Here is a 13209-nt window from a genome sequence, read left to right as displayed (position 1 = left end):
AAGAAAAAAGCCAGAAATAGCACTGTGGCTCAAGTGGTAGAGTGCTAGCCTTGAGCTGAAGAGCTGAGGGACAGCGCCCAGGCCCAGAGTTCAGGCCCCTACCAAAAAAAAAAAAAAAAAAAAAAATCTGACCTTGCCAGGTACCATGGCTCACACCTATAATCCTAACTATTCAGGAGGCAGGAGGCTGAGATCTGAGGATTGTGGTTCAAAGCCAGCCCAGGAAAGTCCATGAGACTTTTTTTTTTTTTTAACCAGTCCTGGCGCTTGAACTCAGGGTCTGGGCAGGCACTGTCCCTGAGCTTCCTTTGCTCAAGGCTAGCACTCTACCACTTAAGCCACAGCACCACTTCTGGCTTTTTCTGTTTATGTGGTACTGAGGAATTGATACATGCTTCATGCATGCTAGGCAAGCACTCTACCACTAAGCCACATTCCCAGCCTCCATGACTCTTATCTCCAATTAACCATCAGAAAACTGGAAGGGGAGCTGTGGCTCAAAGTGGTTCAAGCTTCATGACCAACAATAACAATTCTGACCCTTCTGGTGACCTGAATTTGGGCTGTTGTTTAATCTTTCTGATAAAAATGGGAGAAACAATACTTACTGGCCTCAAATACTATTTAGCCCTAGACGACCTCAAACTTAAGATCTAACCCTTAAGGTCTAACCCTTCCCAGTCCCATCAATACCAACTTTATTTAAAGTGTGGGCATGAGAGTAGAGGAAATAGAAAGGCAGATTGTAAGATCTGAGGCTCAGAACAAATGTGGGTGCATCTGCCTATCAATTTACCCTAACTTAAATAGATACAGGGTCTAATCAAGAGGAGGGAAAGAGGGTACTGTACGTTTTCCCTAACTGGCCAATTCAACAGGGAGTTTCCCCTGCCCACCATGGTCATTGTTATCTGGTTTGGCTCCTATCTTCAGCATCTCCAAGGCCACAGTTTTTGTTGTTGTTGTTTGGTCCTAATGGAAAGATGCTGGGAAATGCAGCTTTGGCCAGTTAGGGAGAAGGGGCCTTTATATGTAGCAGCAAAGACCCAATTGTTACCAAAACCAAACTGGGCTGACTTTCTCAATTATCTCCACTGCTCTTCTGGTCTCCACTTTTCAGATGCCAAGTTTTAACTCAGAACAAAAGCTGCTGTCGGGCTGATTTATACTGCAGATCTGCTGACAGGGCCTAATGTGTTCCCCCCTCCAGGATTACCCCATGGCTTAAAGTTACCACGCGAAGCTGGGGCCTTGAGGCCCTTCACCCCTGCCCTTCTAGCCAAGGGGGGTGGCATCTATCTCCAAGTGCCTGTGGGGCATTCTCCCTGAGGTTACTCTGTCCACCTGCCTAGCTCGGTGGACCAGCTGGCAAGGAGGATTGGCCAGAAACCGCCCAGAAGACCAGAGCTACAAGTTACTTCTAAGGCTTGTGGGAGGAGGCTGGCTGTTCTGAAGATGGTGCTGGTTCACAGCGTGGTTCCCCTCAGCCCCTGTCATCAGAACAGAAGGGCTGGAATCACTGGTTAACCAGCCTTCCACTGACACCAGGGGTAGGTTCTGCCTGGAGTTTGAAAACAAGGCATTAGCTATCAGAGACTCGAGAGTCTTGCTGGTCTGGTAAGCTCCGTTCGGGCTGAGGACAAGGTCCAGTGGGCGGCGTTGGGGCCCAGAAAGGAGACAGAATTTGGGGCCAAACGACAGACCACGCTGGTCCGCCCCCAAGAGGAGCTTTGGTTTCCTCCCCTGTGCCTGCCCCCGGGACGCGCGCCCCGAAGTGGCTGGCCAGCGCCCGTTTCCGTAACTGGAGCGCGGCGGGGGAGTCTCTCAGCCCTATTCCCGAGCCCAGCCCGCCGCAGGTCTCAGGGGACACTTCGGAAAGACCAGGTGAGTGCGCCTCCCCCGTGGCGGTGCCCACAGCCCCTCCCCGGCCTCACCTCCCTCCGAGAGCCGTGGCGCAGCCCCCGACTCGAAGGCACCGGGGCGGCCGGGCACCGGGCGGAGCGAGGGTCCCGTTCCCGGCCGCGGAGCTGGCCAGACGGCGGTCGCCGCAGGTCGCTGCCCCCTCCTGGGCGGGCCTGCGCGTCCCGCCCCCGGCCTCGGCTCGACACCCCCCCGCCTGACGTCAGGGGAGGGGGCGGAGAGCGGCGGAGAAAGAGCCGGCGCCCGGCGGAGCTCGGAGCCCGAGCCCAGGGGTGCGGAGCCGAGCCGGGACCGAGGGGCGGTGGCAGAGGGGCAGCGGAGGCGGGCTGGCGAGCGCGGGCGCACAGGCGCGGCGCGGGGGTCGGGGGAGGCTGCGGTCGGAGCCGAAGGCGAGGGCGGCGCCCAGGGATTCGAGCTGCGCGGGGGAAGAGGTGAGTGGGGCCGGGATTGCAAGGGGCCGGAGCCGCGGGGGCCCCCCCGGAGCCGCCGCTTTGTCCGACTGCTCGGGCTTGAGGCTGCCGGGCGCGGAGGAGTCAGTGTCTGCGGGCTCGAGGGGAAGCGGCCGGGGAGACAGCCGCCCGCCGAGGTCCTGCCTGCGACCCCCGGGAGGGGGCTTTCGGGAGCGGGCCGGCCGCGTCCGCACCTCCCGGGGCCGGAGGGGCGGGCCCGCCGGGAGCAGGGCCCCGGGGAGCCGGGGACCCTCGTGCTGTCGGGCGCGCGGCCGGGATCCTGCTCAGGCTCCCCGAGCTGCTCTGGTTCCCCCACCCCTGACGGAAAGTTTGGGACGGGCTTGGACCGAGGCCGATGTTGTGGGATCGGATTTCCCTACCGCGGCCCCCCGCCCGCCAGTTCCGCTGGGGAGGCGGGCTGGCTCGAAAAGCCAGGCCCCCCAGTCCGAACCTGGCCGCCCGGTCCCGCGCTGGAGCGCCGCCATCCCTGGCCGGGCTGCTTGAGGTGGGTTAGGGTGCGGGGTGCTCAGCCTGGAGCCCGCAACCCCCCGCCCCCCACCCCCGCCCCGCGGCCCGGGGAGGAGCTGGGGGTGGGGGCTCTGCTGCGCGGGAGATTCTCTCAGCACGCCTTGGGGTTCGACCTGAGCCCGGGGCAAGGGGCAGAGGAAGGTGGGGGGGGTAGGAGGGGGGGGACTGTCGGGGGCCATCGACGCTCCGGCCCCGCTCCCTTCCCGCGCTGGGGTTGCAGGCCGACAGGGGGCGTCCGCAGGCCGGGCTCCGCCACGCTCCCGGAGCCGCCGCTTTGTTTGCATTCAAATCCCGGGAGCTGGGGGGAGGGGAGAACCGGGACTGAAGGTGACGACCCCGAAATGGGGTCTTGGCGGGGATCCCTTGTTCCGGGGTAAGCCGATCCCGGGCTTGGGTGAGCCAGTGCCCGGCACAGTAGAGCTGGAGCAGAGGAAATCAGTCCTGCTGGCCTGCCGAGGCCGGGGTCCCTGGGGCGCAATCTCGGAGTTGGGAAGGTTCGTCGGACCCAGGGGAGCGCCGTGGGCGCCGGCCGTGCGCGTGCGTCCCCCGCCGTCCTGGAGGAACCCCGCCGGGGATCCCGCCCCTTCGCTTCTCCCCGCCCGCCCGCGCCGCGAGGCGATCCCCGCGTAGACCGGAGCTTCGCGGTCCGGTGGCCCCTTAGCCAGAGGTGTAGCGTCTCCTCGGAGGCTGTGCGGGGAACAGGATGAGGCCTGGTCCTGTCCACGCCCATCCCACCCACTTCCTGCCTCCCTCTTGGGCAACAAAGAGGCCTCGGGAAGCTGGGCCCCTTCGGCTCCCGGCCCTACTCCCGCTCCGGCTCTGCTGAGGTGGAACCCGGTTCAGGGCTCTGCGTGGCTATTGTCTGCGCCGAGGGAGGAGACCGGCTGGGCCCAGGCCCTTTACGCGCTCCTCGTCAGGCCCCAGGGGTGGGCTCTGCGAATCCCACCTCGGTGCCGCCCTAGTCCAACCGAGGGGCTGCTTTCCCCGATTTTAGGGCTTGAAGCTCAGCCGAGCCCCAGAATTGCAGCTCCTGCTTCATGGAAGAAACTTAAGTCTTTGGGGCTAGAAGGTGGGAGTGGAGTCCTCCCCCGACCCCCGAAAATTGTTTTTCTACAGTATTTCCTGTTAGTGGGAGTAGGAATAGCCTGGAAACCTGGAGGATTTCATTTCTTCATGTCTGTCCACGCCTCCTGCTGACTCAGCTCTTCCCTCGGTCCTCCAGGGAGACCTCATTTTCTCTGGAGTAAGGGGCCCGAGGCCAGGTGCAGGGGGGCCAGGTCCCACTTGAAACCAAGGGGTCCTGGAGAGCTCTGATCAGGTGTGTGTTTTATGCTGCTCTCTCTACATTCTAGGTTGTTTTCTTGGACTGTGATGCTAACCATTTCTTTTCCTCTTAGGGCAGCTGGCCTGGAATATAGAGCCTGCCTGTGTGCCATGGCCCCACACTGGGCTGTCTGGCTGCTGGCAGCAGGGCTGTGGGGCCTGGGCATTGGGGCTGAGGTGTGGTGGAACCTTGTGCCCCGGAAGACAGTATCTTCTGGGGGTGAGTGTCCAGGGGAAAGGGTGGGAGGGTAGGGTAGCAGGAGGGACAATTGGGGAAAAACAAGAGCTTGCAGGAAGTACAGGGATGCAGTTAAGGAATTATCCCCAATTATGAATTGTCTTTATTCCTGTGTGTGTGTGTGTGTGTGTGTGTGTGTTTGTCTGTCTGTATGTGTGTCTGTATGTCTTTCTAAGAAATGTGTCAGGCCCCAAGAGACTCAAAACTGATAGTACAGGTCAGGACCTGAGATTTGCCCTCTTCTGATAATTAGGATACCTCTGCGAGCCTCTTGCTAACCCCCAACCCAGACCTGGCTGGTGATATACAAGGAGAAAGATACAGCCCATTCTGTGTCATTCTCCTGTGTCTTACTTCTTGAATTATCACTAGTGCTGGAATCCCAGAGAAAGAAGAACCAGGATAGGTAAAAGCCAAAGCTTCACTCCCACCCCTAGGCTTTCTAGCTTTCTTCCTCTGGAAGCCCCATTATCCACCCTGCTGGACCCCCTGTTGCTGATGTCTTTTGGTGGCCCTGGATGGATGTGTGTATTCGCATGTGTACATATGGAGGGGTCCGGGTCCTGGCAGTGCTCTTTGGACACACACGCCTGTATGAGAGGTGATGTCAGGTGTTTGTGTCATCTCTGTACTCTGGGGACCTGGGGTGAGCTCACCTCCCACAGGCTGCACCCAGGTGCTAATGAAACTCTCCCATCATTGCCTCCAAAGACTGAGGCTGATTTGATGGGACCTTTTAGACTACTAGACAGGTATTTTTTTGGGGTGTGTGTGTGTGTGTGACAAGGACCACATGACCATGGATATTGTACCCCATGTGTGTTGCAAGGCTTCCCAGGCCTTAGGCTACAGTGCCATTGCTGGTCCCAGCCAGGCCTCCCAATCCCAACTCCTTTCATTTTCTCCCCCTGCCACCCCTGCCTGTCCCAGGGCCATCTGTGCTTGCATCTCCAGCAGTCTGGATTTGGTCCTGCTGGAGTGAAGGGTTTCCTGAGACAAGTAGTGCTTATATCTGTTCCTGTAACTCCTCCTCTGCTGAATCAGCTGCCAGGGTCTGGCTGGACCCTGATGTGGGCAGCAGAACAAAGAAGGAAACACCCTCAGAGGAAGAAGGGGTGGGAAGTGCCCAGCTCCGAGCTGGAGATGCTGCTGACCCTGAGAGTGAGAGCCATCAGTCTGATGGTTTCCTCTGGCCGGAAGCTGTGGCTGAGAGATCCTTCCTTCCTCCTTACCAGCCGGATTTGCCTCCTCCCAGGCTGAGGAAGGCCATAGAGGCCTGGGTGGGGCTGTTAGAGCAAAAGCCTATTCAGAAAATATCCTCAAGTCCAGTCAGGCCTGGCTAGCATGTGGAATGTCAGTTTCTTTTTGTGCCAGCACTGGGGCTTGAACTCAGGGTCTGGGTACTGTCCCTGAACTTTTTTTTTTTTTTTGCTTAAAGCTAGTGCTTTACCACTTGAGCCACAGCTCCACTTCCAGCTTTCTGGTCGTTAATTGGAGTTAGGAGTCTTAGGGACTTTGCTGTCCAAGCTGGCTTCAAACTGTGATCCTCAGATCTCAACCTCCTGTGTAGCTAGGATTACAGGTGTGAATCACTGGCACCTGGCTGGAATAACCATAGGGGTTCCTGGAACCTGCCTGCCCATCCACAGCCTACTCACTCCTGCCTTGTACTTGTATCTGTCCATGCAGAGCTGGTCACCATTGTGCGGCGGTTCTCCCAAACGGGCATCCAGGACTTTCTGACGCTGACTCTGACAGAGCGGTCGGGGCTCCTGTACGTGGGGGCCCGGGAGGCCTTGTTTGCCTTCAGCGTGGAGGCTTTGGAGCTGCAAGGAGTGGTGAGAGGTGGGGCAGGGGGAGGCACACAGGCAGGATGAGGGCAGGACCCCAAGGCCTGGCTTGCTCAGGCTGCCCCCTCTAGTTGAGATTAGCAGGTTGCTCTCCCACTCCTATGGTACTTTCTGGATTGGCCATGATGGGATGGTCCTCCACTGAACGAAGCCCTTATACGCTAGGGACAGTCCACTTAGTATTCCTCATGTGGCAGCTGCAAGCTGTTTGATGGCACATGCCCCGCACATAACTGTCATTGCTGATGAACTCCTTTTTGTCCCCAGATCTCCTGGGAGGCCCCTGCTGAAAAGAAGACTGAATGTATCCAGAAAGGGAAAAGCAACCAGGTAGGTGCTCAGGGTACTGCCCGTCATCTGGGCCTCTCAGGGTACTTGCTGGCCTCACTCCCATTCTTGGCACTAGTGGTCCCACGTTTGGTCCTCATATTCTGACTGGAGACTTTTTTCTTCTAGACTGAGTGCTTCAACTTCATCCGCTTCCTCCAGCCATACAATGCCTCCCACCTCTACGTCTGTGGTACCTATGCCTTCCAGCCCAAGTGTGCTTATATCGTGAGTGCCGCTTTTCCTCTTGGGTGTCCACACTTCTTGCCCCATCGCTCTCCAGTCTTTTGTGCCCTTCCTTCTTTGGACCCACAGACTGTGGTCTCCTAGACACTGAGGGGCCTTGCTTTGTGCCTCTTTCTCATCATTCCTCCCTTACCCCTAGGACATACTCACCTTCACCTTGGGGAATGGAGAGTTTGAGGATGGGAAGGGGAAGTGTCCCTACGACCCAGCTAAGGGCCACACTGGCCTACTTGTGGGTGAGTAGCTATCCCTGATGCAGACAGGGCAGGTTCTCTGGGACTTGGTGGTCCTGTAGGCTCTTGTGGGCCAGTGCTTCTGGTCTTAGCTGACCCTCTGTCTCCCACAGATGGTGAGCTATACTCGGCAACGCTTAACAACTTCTTGGGCACAGAGCCCGTCATCCTGCGTAACATGGGACCCCATCATTCCATGAAGACAGAGTACCTGGCCTTTTGGCTCAATGGTGAGCCATTGCAGTGTAGCTGGGTTTGTGGAGCATGGGAGACCCTGTGAGGGCTGTGTACTCCGCCACTGACCACTGCCTTCCTGTTTTGCTGCAGAGCCCCACTTTGTAGGTTCTGCTTATGTCCCCGAGAGTGTAGGAAGCTTCACAGGAGATGATGACAAGATCTACTTCTTCTTCAGTGAGCGGGCAGTGGAGTATGACTGCTACGCTGAGCAGGTGGTGGCTCGTGTGGCCCGTGTATGTAAGGTACTGAGTCCTGCAGCAGTGGGCCCTGGGAACCCTGCCTGCTGCCTGGCAGTGGCTGACCAGCCATGTTATCTGCCAGGGTGACATGGGAGGCGCACGGACACTGCAGAAAAAGTGGACCACATTCTTAAAAGCGCGACTGGCATGCTCCGCTCCCAACTGGCAACTCTATTTCAACCAGCTACGGGCGATGCATACCCTGCAGGGTGCCTCCTGGCACAACACTACCTTCTTTGGGGTTTTTCGAGCACGTTGGTGAGTGACCTGGGAATCCCTGGGGTGGGAAGGAGCAGGTATTCAGGTTAGAGGTGACGGATGGGTGTGAGGCCCTGCAGCGAGTCTTAAGTAGCTAGTAGCTAGTATCCAAGAGCACTGAACTTGTGCCTCCCTTTGAGTGCCTTGGAGGAGGTGGACAGGGCTCTGCCCCAAAAGACACTTTAGAACTTCTATGTTCTTCTGCCCTTTGCACTGAACTCTGCCTTTTTGCTGCTTGCCTTGGAGGTTGGGGAAAGATGGGGGAAGGTAGGCACCAAACCTAACCCTAGAGATCTCTCCCGCATTGCCACAGGGGGGATGTGGACCTGTCAGCCGTCTGTGAGTATCAGCTGGAAGACATCCAGCGGGTGTTCGAGGGTCCCTACAAGGAGTACCATGAGCAAGCCCAGAAGTGGGGCCGCTATACTGACCCCGTCCCCAGCCCTCGGCCTGGCTCGGTGAGTCCTAGGGAGGGACACATGCTCCTGTGGTCATCTCTGGTGCCCTTCCACTGGCTGATGGCTCCTCCCTCACCCTGACCCCATGCAGTGCATCAACAACTGGCATCGCCACCATGGCTACACCAGTTCCCTGGAGCTGCCTGACAACACCCTCAACTTCATCAAGAAGCACCCGCTGATGGAGGAACAGGTGGGGCCTCGGTGGGGCCGCCCCCTGCTTGTGAAGAAGGATACCAACTTCACTCACCTGGTGGCTGACCGGGTTATAGGGCTTGATGGAACCACCTATACAGTGCTGTTCATTGGCACAGGTCAGTGTCCAGCTGTGCCCAGGGTAGGAAGACAAGATGCCCCAGGACCTTGTTTCCTGTCACTTACATATGCCTCCCACACCCTACGCTTCAGGAGATGGCTGGCTGCTGAAGGCTGTGAGCCTGGGGTCCTGGGTCCATCTGATTGAGGAGCTGCAGGTGTTTGACCAGGAGCCTGTGGAAAGCTTGGTGTTGTCTCAGAGCAAGGTAGTAAAATTAGGCCCTGCACAGTACTGTCCCTAGTACCATCTGTCTCACGCCCTCTGTATGTCTGCTTTCCTCCTTTATGTGTGCTTGGCCAGTGCAGAACACCATGCTTAGCTCAGGCAAGCTCCAGGAAGTAAGCAAGTGCTAACATAAGGGAGTTTGCATGCCCCAGGGCCATTATTTATAGTGGTCCCTAGGGGCTGCATTCCCCAAATCAAGCCTTGGCAACTGCTCTCAGGCTTTCATCAGGTCTCTCCAAGGTGGGCCAGACTCTGCCTGCACTCTCCTCTCCCATAATGCTCCCGTTGGCCAGACCTTCCAGGCTGCACACTGTTTACATTGCCCTGTGATGTTAGCTTCTTTCCACTCCCCAGTGACTGTCTGGGCCAGACCCTCTACTTCCTCCACACTTCCTGAAGCGTTGGCATTTGCTCCTAGCCCATGCAAAACTTCTTTCTGGCATATTTGCAGCACCCTCTGGGTTTCTAGTTGTTTGCCTTTTACCAGTTATTGTGACTCAAGATTGTTCGCTAGAACATGAAATAATAACAGAATAACAACAGAAAGAAAGTGTGGGGCTGAATAAACAAAGATTGGCAGGCACCACTCAAACAAGGAAACACCTTATGCTTTCCTGGTGCTATTGTTCAGGCTGCGTGTGTGTGTGTGTGTTTGTGTGTGTGTGTGTGTGTGTGTGTGTGTGTGTGTGTGTGTGTGTGTGTGTGTTTACATCTTGGCCTCACAAGTGTGCTGCCCCTGTCTGTCAGGCTGCATGTGTGTGTGTGTGTGTGTGTGTGAGAGAGAGAGAGAGATTACATCTTGGCCTCACAAGCGTGCTGCCCCTGTCTAATAAGGTCATGTCTGTAAGGTGCTTAAGATTGCTGACTTGTAAGCCAGCCCTCTGAGTTTTTCAAGACTAAGGTTTCCATCTGCAGGTCTTAGTTTTGCTTCCTTCCTTGGGATGCCGCTTGTGTTTTTGGTCCCTTGCAGGACTGTCATCTTTCCCTACCGTGCCCTGCCACAGATGTGGCATCCCTGACCCTCCTGTGCCTGAATTTCCTGCAGAAACTGCTTTTTGCGGGCTCTCGCTCACAACTGGTACAGCTGCCCTTGGCTGACTGTCTGAAGTACCGTTCCTGTGTGGACTGTGTCCTGGCACGGGACCCCTTTTGTGCCTGGAATGTCAACACTAGCCGCTGTGTGGCCGTAGGCAGCCACTCCGGGTGAGATGGGTTCTTTGAGTGCCAGTTGCAGGTGGGAAGGGCAGAGTGGGTGGGGCTGAGCTGCTGACGTCCCCTGCTTCCTCTACCAGATCCCTGCTGATGCAGCATGTGACAATCTTGGACACCTCAGGCATTTGTAACTTGCACACTAAGAAAGGTAAGCTACCCTTTTATGCCCCTCCAGTTGGGATGGGCCCTAGACAACAGCTGGACTTTTCTGCCTTTCATCCTAGTGGTAAGAAGAATGATGAGAAGAATTTTTGCCTCTCATCACTCTGGGGTGACTGCACTAACTCTTCTCTCTCATTTCTGCCACTACAGTCAGGCTAACACCCAAAAACATAACAGTGGTAGCAGGCACAGACTTGGTGCTGCCCTGCCGTCTTTCCTCCAACCTGGCCCATGCCCATTGGACCTTTGGGGGCCGAGATCTACCTGTGGAACAGCCTGGCTCCTTCCTCTACGATGCCCAACTCCAGGCCCTCGTGGTGATGGCTGCTCAGCCCCGTCATGCCGGGGCCTACCACTGCTTTTCAGAGGAGCAAGGAGCGCGGCTGGCTGCTGAAGGCTACCTTGTGGCTGTTGTGGCAGGCCAGTCTGTGACCCTAGAGGCTCGGGCCCCACTGGAAAACCTAGGGTTAGTATGGCTGGCTGTGGTGGCCTTGGGGGCCTTGTGCCTAGTGCTGTTGCTGCTCGTTCTGTCACTGCGCCGGCGACTGCGAGAAGAGCTGGAAAAAGGTGCCAAGGCAACAGAGAGGACCCTGGTGTATCCCCTGGAGTTGCCCAAGGAACCCACCAGTCCCCCCTTTCGGCCTGGCTCGGAAACCGACGAGAAACTTTGGGATCCTGTTGGATACTACTACTCAGATGGTTCCCTCAAGATTGTGCCTGGACATGCGCGGTGCCAGCCTGGGGGCGGGCCGCCGTCTCCACCTCCTGGCATCCCTGGCCAGCCCCTGCCTTCTCCGACTAGGCTTCATTTGGGGGGTGGGCGGAACTCAAATGCCAATGGTTACGTGCGCTTACAACTAGGAGGGGAGGACCGGGGAGGGCTGGGGAACCCCCTGCCTGAGATTGCTGATGAACTGAGGCGAAAACTGCAGCAGCGCCAGCCACTGCCGGACTCCAACCCCGAGGAGTCCTCAGTATGAGGGGAGCCCCCCACCGCACTGGCGGCGGGGGCACGTAGGAGGTGCAGCTCCTACTTTTGCACAGGCACCAGCTACCTCAGGGACATGGCACGGGCACCTGCTCTGCCTGGGACAGGCACTGCCCAGCACCCGCCTGGCCATGAGGACCTGCTCAGCATGGGCACTGCCACTTCTGGTGGTTTACCAGGGCACCAGCCTCACAGGAGGCTCCTGTTCCTCTGTGAATCTTGGCCACATGGGACCCAGCAGCCAAACTTTTCAAGGCAGAAGTTTTAAAATTGTGTGCGTGTGTCCGAGTGTGAGTGTATGTGTGTGTGTGTGTGTGTGTGTGTGTGAAGGTGGATGTACGGCATAACCTTCCTGTTTTAAGTCTTCCCTTGGCCTGGGGTCCTCCTGGTGAGTCTTTGGAGCTATGAAGGGGAAGGGGTTGGATCACTTTGCCTCACCCCCACCTGTCCCCAGCTAGGGGCAGCCATGTACATAGTGGGGGGAGCAGGGTGCTATACCCCTTGGGGGAAGTGCAGGGCTCTGGATGGGCCTGCTCCTGCTCCTAGGGCTGTGAATGTTTTTAGGGTGGGGGGAGGGAGATGGAGCCTCCTGTGTGTTTGGGGGGAAGGGTGGGCGGGGCTTCCCACTTGGCCCCTGGGTTCAGTGGTATTTTGTACTTGTCCTCTTCCCATACTGGGCTAGGAAAGGTTGTGTGGGGGAGGGGGAGGGAAAAGGTGGGCATGCTGTGGATACTGACATCCTCTCTCAGCCCTAGAAAAAGGGCTCCTAACAGTGTAATTTATTGTGTCCCTACGTATTTATTTGTTGTAAATATTTGAGTATTTTTATATGGACAAATAAAATGGACAAAATGAAACGTTGGACAAAGATATTTGGACTAAAACCTATCCGTTGAGCAATGCTGGACTGAATCCTCCCTTCTCACTGCAGCCAGAGCAGCTGCCCCATGCTTACGCTGCCCCTTTCTGGAGAGGGCAGCCCAGAATTCAGCGTTTTCCCACAGTGATGCCTATGGGGCTGGGAACCAGGGCCACAGCCCCCAAGGGAGCCAACCTTGGACTCTGGCCAGAGGGAGAAGTCAGGGCACTGGGGGAGGAGGAGAGGCCTGTCTTCCCAGAACTGGTGAAGGGGTGGTGCAGAGTACAAAGGAGGGGACTTCCTAGAAGCAACTCTGGGGTGTGTGGCTGGGTGTTGAGGTTGGGGGTCCCAACTAGCAGAGGAGAGTTCTAGCCTAACCTCCAAGAATACATGTTGAATGCCTGAACCACCATGTAGGGAATGGGCTTCTCCATATTGCCACCCAGCGAGTTCCAAGCTCCTGGCCCTCCCAGTGGGCCAGTACAGGTCTCCCAAGACAACCGGGTTGTAGTCTGGATTTCTGAGAGCCCCCAATGGGCGCAGACTTACTTCATCCATGTCCGAGGATGGAGGCGGTGGGTTTGAGGTGCCCCTGTACATTCAGGCCACTGTCCAGGATTTCCCCAAATGGGTTCAGAAGGCTAGATCTGACGCCTACAGGACACTAAGCAAGCCTGCGGATGTCAATCCATAATGTGAAATACATACTTACTGACCCGGTAATGTAAACGTCCACTCTGGGGTGGACGGAAATTTGATCCTGGCTTGTCCTCGGGGCTTGTCACAGGACAAGATGGCCACTGGTTCCCTACAGGATTTCCAAGTAACCTGGCGGGAGCGGGCAGGGAGTGTCTGAGTGATTTCCCGCGGTCGCTGCACCGCCCGCAGGCGCCTTGAGCCTTGGGAGATGCACGAAGAGGGGGTGAGGGCCCAAAGAGACCCGTTCCCCGGAGTGTCTGGTGGGACAAGGGCAGTGGACGGGAAGAGCGTCGGGAAGGTTGGATGTTGGCCAGCGTGAAGGCTCCTGGCTGTTTGGTTTTTGGTCGGCATCTCCTACAGGGATGGGCGGTGCGGCCTTCCGTCCCACACAGTCCCGTCCCAACACGCAGCGCCTCTTCCCTTCGCTTAGCCTCGCGCGCCC

General features: G+C 57.1%; 1 protein-coding gene across 2 annotated transcripts; it reads left to right on the top strand.

The window, feature by feature from the left end:
• The first annotated feature begins 2290 nt into the window (after positions 1-2290).
• Positions 2291-11773, top strand: LOC138804280 (semaphorin-4C). Of its 2 annotated transcripts, none has more exons than XM_069988457.1 (15): positions 2291-2351; positions 4295-4440; positions 6148-6296; positions 6576-6638; positions 6765-6863; positions 7021-7117; positions 7228-7344; positions 7442-7593; positions 7673-7848; positions 8162-8306; positions 8398-8620; positions 8715-8827; positions 9893-10050; positions 10140-10207; positions 10372-11773. In XM_069988457.1, exons 2-15 carry the CDS (start codon positions 4332-4334, stop codon positions 11199-11201), a joined length of 2499 nt encoding a protein of 832 aa, XP_069844558.1. In that variant the 5' UTR covers positions 2291-2351; positions 4295-4331; the 3' UTR covers positions 11202-11773. The 2 variants fall into 2 exon arrangements, with proteins under 2 accessions (XP_069844558.1, XP_069844557.1); XM_069988456.1 differs by lacking the exon at positions 2291-2351 and adding an exon at positions 3962-4215.
• The last annotated feature ends 1436 nt before the right edge of the window (positions 11774-13209 follow it).

The sequence above is a fragment of the Dipodomys merriami genome, unplaced genomic scaffold, assembly GCF_024711535.1.
Source record: "Dipodomys merriami isolate MVZ:Mamm:240054 unplaced genomic scaffold, mDipMer1.0.p SCAF_36, whole genome shotgun sequence".
Classification (NCBI taxonomy): domain Eukaryota; kingdom Metazoa; phylum Chordata; class Mammalia; order Rodentia; family Heteromyidae; genus Dipodomys; species Dipodomys merriami.
This window is presented reverse-complemented; position numbering and strand designations above follow the sequence as displayed.

What these genes read in the sequence shown, in the direction of transcription:
- LOC138804280 (XM_069988457.1), top strand. Translation starts at nt 4,332, where the DNA reads ATGGCCCCACACTGGGCTGTCTGGCTGCTGGCAGCAGGGCTGTGGGGC. An exon ending in CTTTGGAGCTGCAAGGAGTG is followed by an intron (nt 6,297 to 6,575) that starts GTGAGAGGTGGG and finishes TTTTGTCCCCAG; the next exon opens with ATCTCCTGGGAGGCCCCTGC. An exon ending in AGCCCAAGTGTGCTTATATC is followed by an intron (nt 6,864 to 7,020) that starts GTGAGTGCCGCT and finishes CCTTACCCCTAG; the next exon opens with GACATACTCACCTTCACCTT.